This window comes from Colletotrichum scovillei (genome assembly GCF_011075155.1).
Source record: "Colletotrichum scovillei strain TJNH1 chromosome Unknown Contig00001, whole genome shotgun sequence".
NCBI classification, from domain to species: domain Eukaryota; kingdom Fungi; phylum Ascomycota; class Sordariomycetes; order Glomerellales; family Glomerellaceae; genus Colletotrichum; species Colletotrichum scovillei.
In genome coordinates this window covers 1539384-1554593 of record NW_023336259.1, presented here as the reverse complement: position 1 = coordinate 1554593, position 15210 = coordinate 1539384, and the positions used below count along the sequence as shown (strand labels likewise).

The 15210-nt window shown below is 55.8% G+C and overlaps 5 protein-coding genes across 5 annotated transcripts; 2 read left to right on the top strand and 3 right to left on the bottom strand.

The window, feature by feature from the left end:
- Nucleotides 1-515: 515 nt before the first annotated feature.
- Nucleotides 516-3785, bottom strand: HER10_EVM0010880 (Spc97/Spc98 family protein). Its single transcript, XM_035480325.1, has 2 exons — nt 3487-3785; nt 516-3408 (listed from the first exon to the last, which is right to left on the bottom strand). Exons 1-2 carry the CDS (start codon nt 3630-3632, stop codon nt 873-875), a joined length of 2682 nt encoding a protein of 893 aa, XP_035338877.1. The 5' UTR covers nt 3633-3785; the 3' UTR covers nt 516-872.
- Nucleotides 3786-4068: 283 nt separating this feature from the next.
- On the top strand, nt 4069-6301 carry HER10_EVM0002916 (uncharacterized protein). The gene is made up of 4 exons (XM_035472608.1): nt 4069-4579; nt 4637-4926; nt 4984-5095; nt 5148-6301. Exons 1-4 carry the CDS (start codon nt 4345-4347, stop codon nt 5864-5866), a joined length of 1356 nt encoding a protein of 451 aa, XP_035338129.1. The 5' UTR covers nt 4069-4344; the 3' UTR covers nt 5867-6301.
- A 216-nt stretch (nt 6302-6517) lies between these two features.
- On the bottom strand, nt 6518-8273 carry HER10_EVM0012691 (AMP-binding enzyme; the record flags this gene model as incomplete). Its single annotated transcript, XM_035482080.1, has 2 exons — nt 6518-6592; nt 6648-8273. 2 exons carry the CDS (start codon nt 8271-8273, stop codon nt 6518-6520), a joined length of 1701 nt encoding a protein of 566 aa, XP_035339030.1.
- Nucleotides 8274-10591: 2318 nt separating this feature from the next.
- HER10_EVM0012823 (NADH-ubiquinone oxidoreductase 24 kDa subunit) lies at nt 10592-14667 on the top strand. The gene is made up of 3 exons (XM_035482205.1): nt 10592-10825; nt 10955-11245; nt 11432-14667. The coding sequence occupies exons 1-3, from the start codon at nt 10700-10702 to the stop codon at nt 11804-11806; spliced, it is 792 nt and encodes a 263-aa protein (XP_035339043.1). The 5' UTR covers nt 10592-10699; the 3' UTR covers nt 11807-14667.
- HER10_EVM0001537 (kelch domain-containing protein) lies at nt 12243-14003 on the bottom strand (the record flags this gene model as incomplete). Its single annotated transcript, XM_035471281.1, has 1 exon — nt 12243-14003. One exon carries the CDS (start codon nt 14001-14003, stop codon nt 12243-12245), a length of 1761 nt encoding a protein of 586 aa, XP_035337995.1.
- Nucleotides 14668-15210: the final 543 nt, after the last annotated feature.

Here is a 15210-nt window from a genome sequence, read left to right as displayed (position 1 = left end):
CGTGTTCACCCAAGGATCAGATAGATCATCTCCTGGCCAGACTGCGCCTGTTCCCTTTGTCATTGGGAAGGTTGCAATCTTTTTTGGCTCATGATTCCATGACGAAATGGCATGATAGTTATGAACTTTTCATTAAAAATTCACTCAAGGTCCCAAATGTTCAAGTGTGATTGCCGTTTGCCTGTCTCAGCCTATCTATATTGTTTGTGAACTGGACGTTGCTGTAGCCCTTGGCGAACCTCACAGGGTAGATGAACAGCCTTGTAAAGGAAGGTTCGTTGCAACGTGACAAATTGTCGTGAGGATGGGTAGGTAAGATAGTTCATCATTCATGAGAGGCTTCTCTGCAGTTTGCTTCTACGTAAAAGCTCCAATCAAGTATCGGGTTCTCTGCCTTTCCCATCCGCTCACCCAGGTATGCAAAAGCTGCAAACGCCCTAATTCTAAATGTCTCTCTACCATTGCGCGGACGGGAAACGTGGAATTTCTCCCCACCCACCGCCTTGTTCACCTCCCACCTTGCTCCCGCGGAGCTTGCGCCGACTCCGCGAAATCGCGTGGCCATGTTGTCTTAGCCCTGGAAGCCCCCCGAATGCCTCGCTTGGCCCCCAAAGCTTCCCTCCAAGAATAAAATACTCCGTACTGACCGACTCTGACATTGGAGTCGGGAATGCAACGTTTTCCGCGCGATCGAGATCACGTTGCGGATGTGGGGCTGGTCAAATGGAACTCACTTTGGGCGTTCGTTTCCCATTCCATCTATGCCGTGTCTTAATGTTCAGCTTTGATTCGGATTCAATGCCAGTTCCCTTTTTGGCCCCAAAACGTTTCGATTCAGCTTTCCCATGTCTCGTTTGCACAATTTCCACACTTCAAGCCCTCGAAGTGTTTGCAGAGGCCGTCGAGGTTGTCTTTGTCTTCCTCCGCGAGGGCTGATAGACATCGTTGAAATTCATGGCGACACCGAGGAAACGCATGTCAACGTCCGGCTGGTACGCGAGGTCGCCCAGCAGGATCTGGAGGCGGGTGCGGAACGTGGCGCCGAGCTGGCGCAGACGGTCCTGAAGGACAGGGAACTCTGACGCGACGGCCGGGTTCTCGTCCTCGCCGTCTCCTCCCGGCATGGATTCCTTCTTCTGGTGGCGCGGCCCGCGGGTGGAGATGCGCATCACGTCGGCCTCCTGCCGCCGCGTGAAGTCGGACACGCTCCAGCTGTAGAGGCCGTCGACGGAGTCGCGGTAGCTGAGCATGGCGCGCAGAAGGTCACCGAGCTGAGACAGGTATGAGGTACGATCGTCTTCGCCAGCGGCCATATCAGCGTGACGGACGCTACGCCGCGCGCCTAGGAGGCCCTTGTGTGTAATGTCGTTGAGGTATCGAGTATGTGCTTTGATGAGGTCGTCGAGCGTACAGCCCTCGCGATGTATCCGTTTCTGAAGCTCGTTCCAAGACGACTCGATGACTTCGAACAAGATGTAGTATTGTAGCTGACCAATGAAGTGAATCATCTCTGCAAGAATGCCACGCGTTGATTTCCACGTTTGCACGACGACGGGGTCGGAATTCTGAAGCACCCCGCGTGAACCTGTCATACACTTGCGCCAAGTAGAGGCGAGGGCAAATTCGACACGCTTGATGCGCCACAGAAAGTTGAATACCTTGAGGTATTGGCGGTTGCCCCAGTCGGTCACGACAACGTCGACCGGAGCATCAACCTTGTACTCCAATGTAAAACAGTCCCAGCCAATATCGCCATGGGATAGCTGAAGCATTCGGGCGTCAAGGCGGCGAAGGACTTCAGGCGAGTCGTACTGCGCGTTGGACCCGCGAATGGCGTGTTCCAACTGAGCCGTCAAAGTATGTCTGTACTGTGCGCCGGCAGGACGATCAAGGTTCGCGGCGAGAGATTCCATAAGAAGAGCGATAAAGTCACCTTGTCCCAGCAGAATGTAATTTTTCAACGCCTGCAGATGCTCGAAAAGGTGGAATTTGTTGGCCATGAGGTCTATGAGACGCTTCATTGTCGTCTTATATGCCTCATCAATCCAAGCCTCGAGGGTCGCCGTGTCGCCATAGCGCAATTCCTTCGAGGCCGCCTTGGAGTAGTCTTCGACCCACTGAGAGTCGCCGCAACTGTGTCTGATAAAGTTAAGAGACTTGCCAATGAGGAAGACCTTTTGAGCAAAGTCTTGAGTGATGATACTTGGGACCATGTCCTTGTCGATTTCGTACTTATCTTCCCATACACTGTTTCCGCCCGTCTTTGGCTCGTCCGTTTGCTTCTGTTCTTTGACAAAGAACTCGCAGAATGGGTCGAGTAGCTCGCCATCGTATATCCACCGACGCAGGATATCGTAAAAAGGGCGTGTGACATGCACGAGTAGGCGTTCGGCAAATGCTGCAACCATGGGGTCACCATGCGAAGAAGAAAATCCGTGTACGAGGGAGATGAGTTGTCCACCTCTTTTACTTTCAGACTCTTCGGCAATGAGGCTCATAAGCCGCAAACCCATCGTAGCTTCCCGCGTCCATACTACACATCTCTTCAATGTGACGCCTGCCTTTCCTATGCCACCTCTTGGAGCGGATTCATCTAGGGAAGACAAGGCTTTGCGGATTTGACCCTCCAAAGTGGCGACGAGGCTAAGATAAGACCGCAACTCTCCGCCTATGGCGGCTCGAATACTTTGTCTCAGCAAGCCCTGTGCGGGGGACTTGACAAAAACATCGAGACGTCGGTATAACAAAGACGGCTCGGCTACTGTGTGGAGGAGAGAGATGATCGGAGATGGTAACGTCGGGGGCAAGGTGATGGTGTCAGGCCGCGAGAAGGGCAAGGTAGTCGAAGATAATCCTTGGAGAGTAAAGGGAAGATCTCGTAAGAGCACCGTCTCGGAAGGGTCGATCTCGACGTAATTATCGGCCAGCAAGGTGGACTTCAAGTTCACTTGTCGCTTGTCCGTTTCAGCGCCATCTGCCTCCTTCTCCTTTTCCTTTTCTGAGTCCTTTTCTCTTTCGTCAATAGATTTGCTGTTCTTATTGTGATTTGGGGGAAAGTTCTTCAATCCCTCTGGCGCAAAAGCATCGTCGAACTGCTCTTCTTCTTGCCTCGATATCGGTGTAGAGTTCTTGGACGATCGCTCTCGTTCATGTTTCCTGAACGGGTCGCGCTGCGTTTGTGGAGGTTTCGTTGGGACGAGGGGCAGCGGCTCGCTTGGATCGGGTGAGTCGCCGAGCTGATAGAGGAGGTAGAGGATAGCCCATTTCTGGCCCAAGACTGGTAAGGAGAGAAGACGGGTATAGAGGTTTGAGAAGCGCAGCGCTTGGCTTGGGTTGCTCTGTATGAGCTTCCGCTTGATCAGATCGGAGGCGTGGTTAACATCGGAGGAAATGGCGGGGGACGCGGGGCTAGATGTTGACCGGTCAGCGACATGACATACAAGTGGTCGGGCATCGCTCGACTTTGCAAATGGTTTTAGGACTTACGCATCCAGAATTGACTTGACCAGCTCAAAACAGTTGTCGTGTCTTTCCTGGGCTGCAGCATCGTCTTCGTGAGGGTCGTTGGGTACCAAGTGTGCGATTAGGCTGTCGACGGCACCGGCAATGCGATGCTCGCGGTTGGCGGACATGATGGCATTGCCGAACACTGACCACCTCGAGGTTCAAAACAAGGTGAAGCCTTCTTGGGTGGGCTGCCACGCTTAGTGGAGAAAAAGAGGTTAAGCTCGAGGTGAAGAGCAGAACATGCGCCGGTCGTTGTCATATATCGCATTGATTTCGTTGTTGTACTCGCAGCATTACAGCCCGCTGAGAGAGACGCGCCGGACGCGACCTCACAGGCTCGCAGTGTTGCCGATGCCAATTGCAAGCAGCCTACAGGGGCTCGACGAAGTGGTCAGAGCGCCTGCGGATGTATTCTGAACCCTTGTGCCCTGCCAGCTCACATACTGGATTGTGGTCCCCGCTACTTCTTCCCCAGGCTCGGCCCTCCCCTGGCTTTCGTCGTCAGACAGTTCGGCAAAATTTCCATCGACAAAGCAGTGCAGCACCTCTCAATCGCATCCCGTCTTCCTCCACTGTACGAGACGGAGCCGGACCCAACCACTGGACATCACCTCCGACCTTCGTCATCACGCCTGCGCCCACAACATGCCCCGTTCATCGAGATAGTACCGAATTCACGATCGCATTATCGTTCTCTTTCGTTCTATGCTACTCATGAACATCTTTTCCACCCTGCGCCGAGTCCTGCCCGCCGCCGCTGCTGCTGCACGCGACTGTCGCTCAGCTCCACTAATACGCTCGACGACGTGATCTGCCTGTCTGGCATCCCGTGTCGCAATGCCCGACATCGACCCCGCGGCCTTGAGCAGCCGCCCATCAGTAAATCTTTCCACGCCGACACTTTCTACCAAATCCATCACTGTTCAACCTCCGGGCTCTCTCAAAGCTGCCAAAACAAGTCAGATCATACCCGCCCGCATTGACCTAGAGCCGCTTTATACCGCCCTGAAGCAGGCCATCGGCCCGGAAGCATGGGTCATCTACAAGGAGTCAACCACAGAGTTTCTCATCGGTAAGCAACTCCGGATATCCGCGCAATCATCACTCGCAAGCTAACATCTGCTCCTAGGTCGATTGAATCAGACCGAGTACTCAGAACGGATCGACCCCATCCTCACATCTCCCAATGGCGAAAAGGAACACCTCCATAATCAGCTAATTGCTGCAATATACGGCAATGTCACAAGGGAGATGCCCGACCAGGGGCTTGCCCCTTGGGTCAGCGCCAACGACAAGCCCACCGCTCCCGTCGGCAGTAAGCCTGTATCTGGGGATGCGGCGGAGCGTCGTCTTAAGGGCGATGTGATGCAGTTGCCCACCAAAGATCGTCGGCGTATCAAGGATTTGGTTGGAAATGACGTTAGTACACGTCTCAAGCTCGTTAAAGTTCAATATGCTAACGTCAAGGTTCATCAGTTCGACCCCTACGAGAGCCTCTCCAATGTGTTCATGGATCACCATCGACGACAGCCCAAACCCGCCGACGTACCACCAAGCGCAGGAGGCATTGGTGGTATAAACAAGATGAGTGAGTGGAGCCTTGGCTTACTGGTAAAGGTTGAGTGCTGACTGAGTTGAAGACTTCGATTTGGAGATACGCAAGCGCTTTGCGCAACCCTTGGCTGGGGAGTCTGGCGAGTTCCCCGATGCCCCTGTAGTCGAAGGCAGAATGCTGCCGTTCTGCTACGAGGCAGGACTTACTAGTGGTCACGTTCAGGATGCGCCACATTTTATGACAGTTGCGACCGAAACATTCATCAAGGAATCACTGGCCGCCATATTTGCCAAGACGAAGAGCAATGGCCCAGGAGAAGGCGCCACTGCTGGATTCGGAGCAGGAACCCAATGGATCCAAACCCACAAGTACCGACACCAGCTCGTCAAGGAGGAGGACGCTGCCCTTCGAGGTGACCTCACACGCGATAAGAGCGGTCTTCTACCTATTGAGTCAAAGGCAGCAAGCGAGCGCGGACCCCTTGGCATGGCGGACGTACGCATTGCCTTGGAGATGGCTGATAGCGGCTTGGCGCAGTTCCCCATCATAAATACGGCTATATCGTATGGCTACCGTGAAGGAGAGCTCGAGAATTGGCACGACTACACCTGGCTACCAGGCCTTGAACCTCCTGGAGCCAAGAAGGAAGCTTCCGATATCAAACCGGTCATCACAGAGCAGCTACCCAACGGCCATGTCGATGCAATGGAAATTGACTCGGAGCCCTGGTGGGAAGGTGCAGAGCCTCAAGATATGAGCTCCCTTGACTCTGTTCTCGATTCGTGTCTGGCAGTTGGTTCATAGTACGGACAACCACCAACACGGTCATGGGTTGCTAAGAGAGACAAGGTCTACACCAAGCGCTTTCTCAAGGGTATCGGTCCCGTCTACAAAGATTGGGGACGCTTGTGGGGCTGGAATAAAAGGTCACTTCGGTCACGTCGAAGCCGAAAGGGTTGATCGAGGTGTCATCTTGACACTGTCGAAGATCATGGTTTCCAGCATCGAGCTTCATAAGCATTGGCATCAGGCAAGGCGTCATTGGGTTTTTCGCTATTTGGCAAGTTTGGTCGGTTTTTTCATCGTTCTTTATCCTGCATTGAGGGATAGAGGAGGGCGGCATGATTTGTGCGCGCTCTCGTGAAAGTAACAAGGGGGCAGGGAGTTCACGGTTGTTTAGCAACGGAAGGGTTCTGTACAGTATGGACGATACCCTATTGCTCATTTCAAGTGAGCCACATATTTGGAAGGTGGGCGAAAGGTAGCTCTAGTCAGTGGAACGTTATAGACGAATTTATGTAACATTATCGGAAGTTCCCAATGGGGAGCCACTCTTAAGGTTTGGTGACTTTGTTCTTCCTGAGTTGCTATGTTACTTTAAAGCTATGTAAACCCTCTCCGCCTTTGAATGCGCTACCATAATAGGAACAGTACCTCTTGTCAATAATCCTCTTTCTATAGCTTTGCAACCGAGTCGCCAACTTCTTTCTTGGCCTTTTCTCTAAGAATCTTTCGCAAGATCTTGCCAGACTGGTTTACACTGTTAGGCTCATTTTCTTACAAGCAATAGTGGAACAAGACTTACGGGGTTCTTGGGAATCACATCGGTAAACGACACACCGCCTTTGAGTCGCTTGTGCTTGGCGACCCGGCCAGCCAACCACTCTGCAATCTCCTCCTCGGAAGCATTAGTATCAGCTGACCGGACGATATATGCCCTCGGCAACTCCTCTCCGTCAATGGTAACCCCGATGACGGCAACATCGGCCACGTCTGGACGCTCAAGAAGCAATGCTTCCAGCTCAGCTGGGGCCACCTGGTTGCCCTTGACTTTGATGAGCTCCTTCATACGGTCGACGATGTGGAAGAGACCGCCCGTGCTATATTCTTCAATGTAGGCAATGTCACCGGTCCGCAGCCAGCGGTTGCCTTGAGCATCGGTGACGATGGTCTCGTTGGTGGCCTTGGGGTTACGCCAGTAGCCCCGCATGACGGTCGGGCCCGTGATTAGGAGCTCGCCAGGGACCTTTGCCTCGGTCACCTCCTTGCCGGTCTCGGGATCGACGAGCTTGCCCTGACAGTTGGGCATGAGCTCGCCGACGGAGGCGCTGCGGATCAGGCGGTTCGGGTCCCACGTCATGGCCGTGCAGGTAACCTCGGTCATGCCCCAGCCCTGACGGACGATAAGGTCCTGCTTCTTGAGGATGCGCTCCGTTTGGCGGGCCACGTCGGCCGCGAGGGGTGCGGCGCCGGAGCCGACGGTCTCGAGGCTGCTGAGGTCGAACTTGGATGTGATGGGGTGTTTTGTGAGGGCGACGAGGATCGGGGGCACGCTGACGAGCTGCGTGACGCGGTACTTTTGGATGTAGGTGAGCATCTTGACAAAATCGAAGCCGGTCATAATGTAGACGGGGATCCCCTGCTTGGCAAAGTTGGCGACAAAGTACGTCTGCGCGTAGGCGTGGTAAAGGGGCAGGAAGCAGAGGCCGACAGAGCGGGCGACAGTGGCCTCGTGGTCCGGCTCAAGGGCCGCGACTTTTACGACGCCGGTGCCGTTGGCGACATAGCTGTAGTGGGAGATTTCGACGCCCTTGGGCACGCCCGTCGTGCCGGAGCTGTAGTTCAGGCAGCACGTCGTCGTGCGGGCGTCGGCCGGCTCGACCCACTCGAACGTCTCGGCCCGCGCCCGAGGGGCGATGAGTTCCGTCCAGTGGCGGGCGCCGCCCCGCGCGGGCTTCTCGGGCGCACTGGAGCCGGGCACCGTGGTGTCGAAGACGAAGACGTTGCTGGCGGGCATGGAGACCTCCTTGGCCGCCTCGAGGGCTGTGTCGAGGCTGCCCTCGGCGGCGACCATGAAGGTTGCGCCGCTGTCCTTGAGCTGGTAGGCCAGTTCGCGAGGCACAAAGGTCGGGTTGGCGCCCGTGAAGATGCCGCCGGCCATGAGAACGCCGAGGAATACGACGGGGAAGAAGAGGTTGTTACCCGAGAAGAGGAGGACGCGGTCGCCGGGCTTGAGGCCTGCCGCTTGTAGGCCGAGGGCGATTTGCTTCGCCACGAGGCGGTAGTCGGAGAAGGTCAGGAAGTGGGTGTCTGGCCTGTCGGCGTCATAGAATGCTTTGCGATCGGACAGAGGAGCGTTGGAGGAGCCGAAGATCCATGTCTGCAGGGAGCAGTTCGGAATGGGCTCCGACCACCGTGATTCGATAGGCATGTTGGAGTATAGATGTGTGGTTTTATTCAAACGACGGCTTGCCGCTGGATGTGTTTCCAAGAGAAAAGTATTACCCCAGAAGATGAGGGTATAATTCCAAACAAAGCGTGGCGTTTGTGAGGTAGGTCTGTCGTATTTTGGAGATTCGAGCGTGATATGAAGCTCTCCCCGGATGCGGGACGGAAGGCGAACGGACGCCGTTGTTTGAAGGGACTTGCTGCAATAAGGTTATGAGCTTCTCTGGTGATCCCAGTCCTTGGATTGACCGCGGCTCGTCGGATTGGAAAAAAAGAATATGATATTACTGAACTTGATTGAGTCAGCAATCGTGAGGGGTGTCTCTGTGAGAGAAAGGGCAGGACCCGCAACTTACAGTTTGTCTTATCACAGAGAGGATCTGTCTTCGTCTTTTTCTTGTCTACAAGGAAAGAGGGACCAAGGCAGGTAACAGTCGGCAGACGCCCAGTTGAAATAAATACCACCAGGACCATGAGGAGACGGGGAAGACGGCAATTCCAAAGTGGATTTCTCTCTAGTCTCATTATCACTGCATGCCTACGGATCCCCTTCCAGGCGAAGGAGCTCCAGACGAAACCCCAGATAATTGACCCCCCGCGCTCCTATCGGCCAATGGCCGGGTCCTTTCCGGCGAGACCATGGCTTGCAAGTGATGCATCTAAACCTGGGGGGGAAGCACCTCCAGGCATCGTGACGCTAGATCTCCGCATCAGACCCCTGTCGATGCGGGGGTTCTGAGCTATGCGTCTGTGTAAAGCTGGGGAAGATGGGAGAAGAACCGAGGCATGGCGGGTAATCCGTACGCAGTAGTACGAGCTACCGGAAAAGTTGGGGGTTGAGGAGGAGTAAAGCACGGCGTAAAGACCGGACGGACAACGACACGTCTTATTTCCTGAAAGGGTTTCCATTTCGTTCAACTTCGCGATTGGGTGCCACACCCACTCACTCTTGTCTGATAAAGGTCTAGGACGAATCGCGGCCAAAGACTCTGGACGGGGAGGGTACCAACCGATCCCAGGCAGTCCAGGCCCGGAGACTCGCTTGTTCAAAACACCGAGATACAGCGAGTTGTGCTTTCTTGTCTCTGTTAGAGACCAGAGCTCTCAGTTCTGCAGTGAGTTGTCTCGGACGCTGAGGTAGATAGAGCCACCATTGGGCAATCCACTGCCGGAATGGCCAAGAACGTGCGCGAGATCTTCCAGGTGTTCCACTTGATGTCATCCAGTGACCTTGTAAGCGGACAGACGTGGATACCGTTGTGCCCTCTCTCGTGTGTATCTCTTGGCGAGCTTAAACTAGACGTCTCGTTAAATGGGAATATTCGCACCCGAACCCGTTGGATCTATGAGTACCCCAAGATTGTGGTCGCACGAGGTTTGGGGCTTGAGTCAATCTTGCATGGGCCAATCGCCGCCGTTCCAACCGACATTCTGGGTGATTTCGACAACTTCTCCATCTTTGTAAGCATACTAATCCAGAGACGGCCAAAGTCTCGCTTTGAAGCCGCCTGTCTCCGAGGTAGAGGTTCGGTTGTGTATCATTAGCAGCGTCTGCGAGAAATGGGGTGGTTTTTAGGTGCTTATTGTTTCCTTAGTAGTACGCCAGCCTTCCATCGGCTTCAATTAGCTTACTTCATCGCTGTTATGCTGGGTTCTTTGGCCAACTGCCCAGGCCAGACCGTAGCGAATGATTACACGCAAAAGCTGACTGTGCCGGTGACATTGGGAGCCACGTCATAGCTGGGCAATCTTGCCAAGGCGGTCGGTCATATTTTTATAGATTCTAGTCCGCTTGATACCGGGGAAGGGCAGCAGAGTTAACGGTAGGTCATCAACTCATAACTCCCCCGTATTGGGAACTACGAAGCATCGGGTAGAGAGTGAATTGCTTCCACCCTTGGCAGAGAAACGCCAATCGAAGGCCATGCCTCAACCAAAGGGCTGCACCATTTGCTAAAAAGGCCTCTGCAATTGGCGTCTGTCGCATCGTTCCTTGTTGCGGAAACTCGTATACAGTTGATGGATTCCTAGTCCAGCTTATGTAGAGATAAAGACGCTGAGAAGCTACATCCCAAGGATTGAACAAGCATTGGCCAAATGGCCCAACGCCGCGGAAAAAGCGGGTCTCTGCATAATCCCAATTATGATCTAATTGTGCAAGTCTCAATGACGCTTACTCGTCGACCTTTTGCCTCTTGTGCCTCCACAGACCCAGAACATTACCTAAGCACGCAGTAGCCGGCTCGACCAATCACAGCGATCCATTATCCAAGCAGAGCTCACGACTTTTGAACCTCCCGAATCTAAACGAACAGCACATATCCGCAATATCCCAAAGCCCAGCGCCGCCTGTTCCCCTCGCCCTCTCGTCGCCATCGCCAATTGAGCAGCCACCCACCGTCCCTCGCCATGGCCTCCAGACTCTCTCCTCTCCTCTTCAGATCAGCCCTCCGCTCGGCAACGTGTCGGGCGGCGAGGCCTCAGTTCCGCGCCTTCTCCCTCACAGCCGTCCGCCCCAGCGACACCCTCCAAGTGGTAAGCCGCCTCGCTTTCCGACGTCAATTGTCCTTGTAGCAATGCCTCGAGAGCTCTCCGATATCCAGAAATTGCTACAACTAGATCGTGTATTCCGAGTCAATCGCTAACGCTCTTCTGTCCGATCAGCACCGCGACTCCCCGAAAAACAACGCCGACGTCCCCTTCAAGTTCACCAAGGAGAATGAGGCCGTCATCGACGAGATCCTGAAGCGCTACCCGCCGCAATACAAGAAGGCCGCCGTCATGCCCATTCTGGACCTCGGCCAGCGCCAGCACGGCTTCACCAGCATCAGCGTCATGAACGAGGTCGCCCGCATGCTTGAGATGCCCCCCCAGCGCGTCTACGAAGTCGCATCCTTCTACACCATGTACAACCGCACTCCCGTCGGAAAGTACTTCATCCAGGCCTGCACAACTGTGAGTCCGCCGTTCTTGTGCGATATCTCCGCTCGATCTATACAATTGGCACTCCCCGAAGGCCCCGCTGTCAGCCTTTGGCTGGAAGGCGATGTCTTTGATATACCCAATGGCTACGGGAATCTTCGGACCGATATCACACTTTCAAGCAGAAACTGGCATTGTCGCTGACAGTTTTAAAAACAGACCCCCTGCCAACTTGGCGGCGTCGGCTCCGACGTAATTGTCAAGGCCATCATTGACCACCTCGGCATTAAGCAGGGCGAGACCACAAAGGACGGCCTCTTCACCCTCCTCGAGGTCGAGTGCCTCGGCGCCTGCGTCAACGCCCCCATGGTCCAGATCAACGACGACTACTACGAGGACCTCACCCCCGAGACGACCGTCCAGCTCCTCGACGCCCTCAAGGCCACCGCCGCCGCCACCGGTGGTTCCGCCGCCGCCCAGGTCCCCAAGCCCGGCCCCATCAAGAGCGGTCGCCAAACCTGCGAAAACTCAAAGGGTCTGACGAACCTCACATCCGAACCGTGGGGCCCCGAGGTGACGCGGAGCGATTTGTAAGAAAAGTAGTGTGACGACCCAGAGAGAGAGAGAGAGGGCAGCGGACGAACGGGGGATATGCGAGGAGAACAACCTCGACGCACGCGCGTACGTTCGGGACAAGGCCACGAAATGAGCCTCAAAGCGAAATGGAATAGAGCCGGTGGGAGTCCGGCTTGTATATAAAACACAAATGTGCTGTATTCGGAATGCATGGGATCGGTTTAGAGATTCATTTGTCTTCTGTTCCTTTGCCCCCCGGAGACCGCGGATATCTGCCTAATTTCCCAATTTTTCTTTTAACCTGTTAAAACGTGATGAGTTTTTCTTCATTCACAATTTGCTATTGAGTTGCTGCTCGAAATCTGCTCTGTTTGATATATGAACCTTGGAAACCAAAAAAAAAACATATCCATCTACTGTATGCAATTTTTATGCAATTCGAGACTTGACCATCTCACTCGGGGATTCTCAAGATCCAGCCGTCTCGCAATCTCTTGTTTTCGGAGCTCAATCCTCCCCAGACAACGACGCCAGCCTCCTCCACGTCTCCCATCGCCGCCGCCGCAAACCAGCCGCGCGGCGCGGGCTCGCCGTCGTCGTTATCGTCGTCGTACGGCTCCATCGACAGCCTCGTCCACTTGCCCTCGCCCGTGGGACGGCCAATGGCCTGCAACATGGCGTCGCGCACGCTGGCGGCCGTCATGCCGAGCGGCGGGATCTGGAACGCCCACACGTCGTCCCACATTGCGCCGGCGCCGGCATGGCCGTCCGCGCTGGGCTCGCGCTCGCCCATGATGAGGAGGAGGTACTCCCGGCCTGCGCCGACGGTGACGGCCTCGAGGCCCGCTACGCTGCGGTGGCCGGGCCATGTTTGGCCCGGGACGAGGTGGATCTCCTGCTCACCGGCACCGGCACCGGGAGTTGCGCCCGCGCCCTTGGCGATGCTCTGCCAGCCGCCGCGGCCGTGGACGGCGATCTCGCCCTTGGAGACGCCGTCGTCAAAGGTGTCCATCTCGAGGTGGATGAAGTCGAGCTGGCCGCCGATTTCGCCCTTGCCGTCGTACCCGCCGAAGCGGAACAGCCGGCTCTTGCTGACGGTGATGGCGGCGCCGCCACGCGCGGGGCCGGGCGCCGATGGTAGCTGGCTCCACACCCGGCTCCGCACGTCAAAGGCCCAGAGGTCGTTTGTGCGTTCCCCGTTGGCGAGGCAGCCTGCGTGAACGAAGAAGGTGCCGTAGCCGTCGTCCTCCTCGTCCGTGGCGTTGGTCGCAGCGTGGCCTACGATGGGCGCCTGGGGGATGCCGACGTCGGCGCTGTCGCCCTGGGCCCAGGCCCGCCAGGTCTGCTTTGCGCGGGCGTGCTTGGGGGCGAAGTCGCGCGGGCGGTCAGTGGCGGCGGCGGAGTGGTAGCTGCGCGGGGAGGGCATGGGGAGGTTGGTGACGCCGGGGGCGGGCGGTACGGGGTCGAGGAAGGACCATGAGTTTGTGCGGGTGTCAAAGACCCAGACGCGGCCGGCCTCCTCGAGGGGTGTCATGTCTAAGCCGCCACGGCCGCCGTAGAGGAAGATGCGGCTGCCGATGACGGCGGTGGCATGGCCGACGCGGGGGCCCGGGACGTCGCCGAGGACGGGGGGTTCGGGTAGGGCGGGGCCCTTGCCTTTGTCTGCCGCCGTGGCCGCACTTGTGGTTTGCTCGCCAGCTCCGAGGGACGAGTATTCTTCTCCTTCTTCTCCAGCGACGCCTGGTGAGGCGAGAGACACCTCGTCGAGGAGCTGTTCCTTCAGAGCGGCTTTCTCCTCGACGTCGTCGCCGGACGCCTCGGGCTTCTCGTCGTCAATCTTCTCCTCCGTCTGCGTCGTGGTGGGCTCGGAGTCGGCGGGCGGGGTATACTGCTTTGCCGGGGCAGACTTGATCTTGTAGTAGTCGGCACCAGCGCTGTTATAGGGAAGCCTGATAACGTGGACGTCGTTGTCGACGGGTTCGCGGGGGTTGACCTCGCCGCCGAAGACGTAGGCGGAGCCGTTGACGACGTTGACAGTGTGGGAGGAGCGGGCGAGAGGCGGGACGTCGATTCGTTCCCATGTGCCCTTCATGGGCTTGGGGCCGGTGCCGCTGGACAGAGACGGCCTCTTGACATTGGGCATATTGGGTAGGTTCTGCGGGAGAGACTGTAGTATCTCGGTCGTCCGCCGCTTGAGAGCTCCAAAAGACTCCATGGTTGCTGCCTGGCGCTGCTGCTTCAGGGTATGGGATATCGTATGCCAGGTGATTGAGAAGAAGGATAGAAAAGAGTGGGCGGAATTGGGTCGAGATGAAGTCGGGTTTGTATGCTGACTGTATTTGCTGATGTGATGTTCGAGGATTGGCCTTAATGAAATGACGTAGCGAAGCGGTCCTCTACTCAGCTCAGCTCAGGGTACCTCTTTTTTGGTGGGTTGTAAGCGGGCAGTGTAAACAAGCTCCGGATGCGGATCCAACGGCGATGAATGGGTGAAAGAGGGAGCAAGAAGGGCAATGAAAGGTAAGGCATAAGCTGTTCCGACAGATGATATGGGAGATGGATAATTGGCAAAGAGAGTTTCCCCCTTTCTAAACTATCCAAGGTAAGGTAGGTTGCCATCTCGTTCTCTCGTATCACACAGGCGCTTGTTGCCAGCGGCGCGGGCTTTGTGCGATGGAGGATGGCTCAGCTTGCAGAGGGAAGCGGGGTGCGGGCGCAGGCTTCCAAGAGCTAGGTACCCGTCCTGTTCGTCCTATCAGGGATGTCAGACGCACGTCTGCGGTGTATCTTAGCGGACGGAGCCAGGCACCTAGAGGTCGGCAGTGCTGCTGGTGGGGTTTTCGTCGCCGGATTCTTAGCAGGGGACCTCCCGTTTTGGGGGGTTTACTGGTAGGAAGAGACCCTGATTCTAGGTGTTCCTCGGAGAACTAAGCTGGAATTGGGACTGAACGGAAGTGTACAGTCAGCCAACAGCCAACCTGTTTCGACCCGGGCAGCAGCGATCCTTGGCTTTCATCGCCAGGGAAACATAGTCGTCAAAACATGTTTCTCAAACTTTACGGATATAGCCCAGGGCATCCTTTTGTTGATCGCCAGACTCATGGCAGCCCAACCGTGAGAACACCAATGGTGTCACAACATCTCCCCTCTAGACACGACTCAGCATGATCCCACCTCGGCCCCTCAATAGCTGTATATTGGAGACGGCGATGCCCAATCACGAGCTAATCCCATCGACAAACGCCTTACAGGCCACCCGTAAACAGCAGATATAAATCCCTCGTATTGCTCGTTCCTTGCATTCGCTTTTGAGATTTGCGGGCCCCGGTACACCGAAGCCGCCGAATCATCGGGCACAAGCCATTTCTATCGCTTTGTCTCTTTCCTGTCAGCAGCATTTGGTCATTATCTCAACATTCGCT

What these genes read in the sequence shown, in the direction of transcription:
- HER10_EVM0012823 (XM_035482205.1), top strand. Translation starts at nt 10,700, where the DNA reads ATGGCCTCCAGACTCTCTCCTCTCCTCTTCAGATCAGCCCTCCGCTCG. An exon ending in CCAGCGACACCCTCCAAGTG is followed by an intron (nt 10,826 to 10,954) that starts GTAAGCCGCCTC and finishes CTGTCCGATCAG; the next exon opens with CACCGCGACTCCCCGAAAAA. An exon ending in TCATCCAGGCCTGCACAACT is followed by an intron (nt 11,246 to 11,431) that starts GTGAGTCCGCCG and finishes TTTTAAAAACAG; the next exon opens with ACCCCCTGCCAACTTGGCGG.
- HER10_EVM0002916 (XM_035472608.1), top strand. Translation starts at nt 4,345, where the DNA reads ATGCCCGACATCGACCCCGCGGCCTTGAGCAGCCGCCCATCAGTAAAT. An exon ending in AACCACAGAGTTTCTCATCG is followed by an intron (nt 4,580 to 4,636) that starts GTAAGCAACTCC and finishes ATCTGCTCCTAG; the next exon opens with GTCGATTGAATCAGACCGAG. An exon ending in AGGATTTGGTTGGAAATGAC is followed by an intron (nt 4,927 to 4,983) that starts GTTAGTACACGT and finishes AAGGTTCATCAG; the next exon opens with TTCGACCCCTACGAGAGCCT.
- HER10_EVM0010880 (XM_035480325.1), bottom strand. Translation starts at nt 3,632, where the DNA reads ATGTCCGCCAACCGCGAGCATCGCATTGCCGGTGCCGTCGACAGCCTA. An exon ending in GTCAAGTCAATTCTGGATGC is followed by an intron (nt 3,409 to 3,486) that starts GTAAGTCCTAAA and finishes GTCAACATCTAG; the next exon opens with CCCCGCGTCCCCCGCCATTT.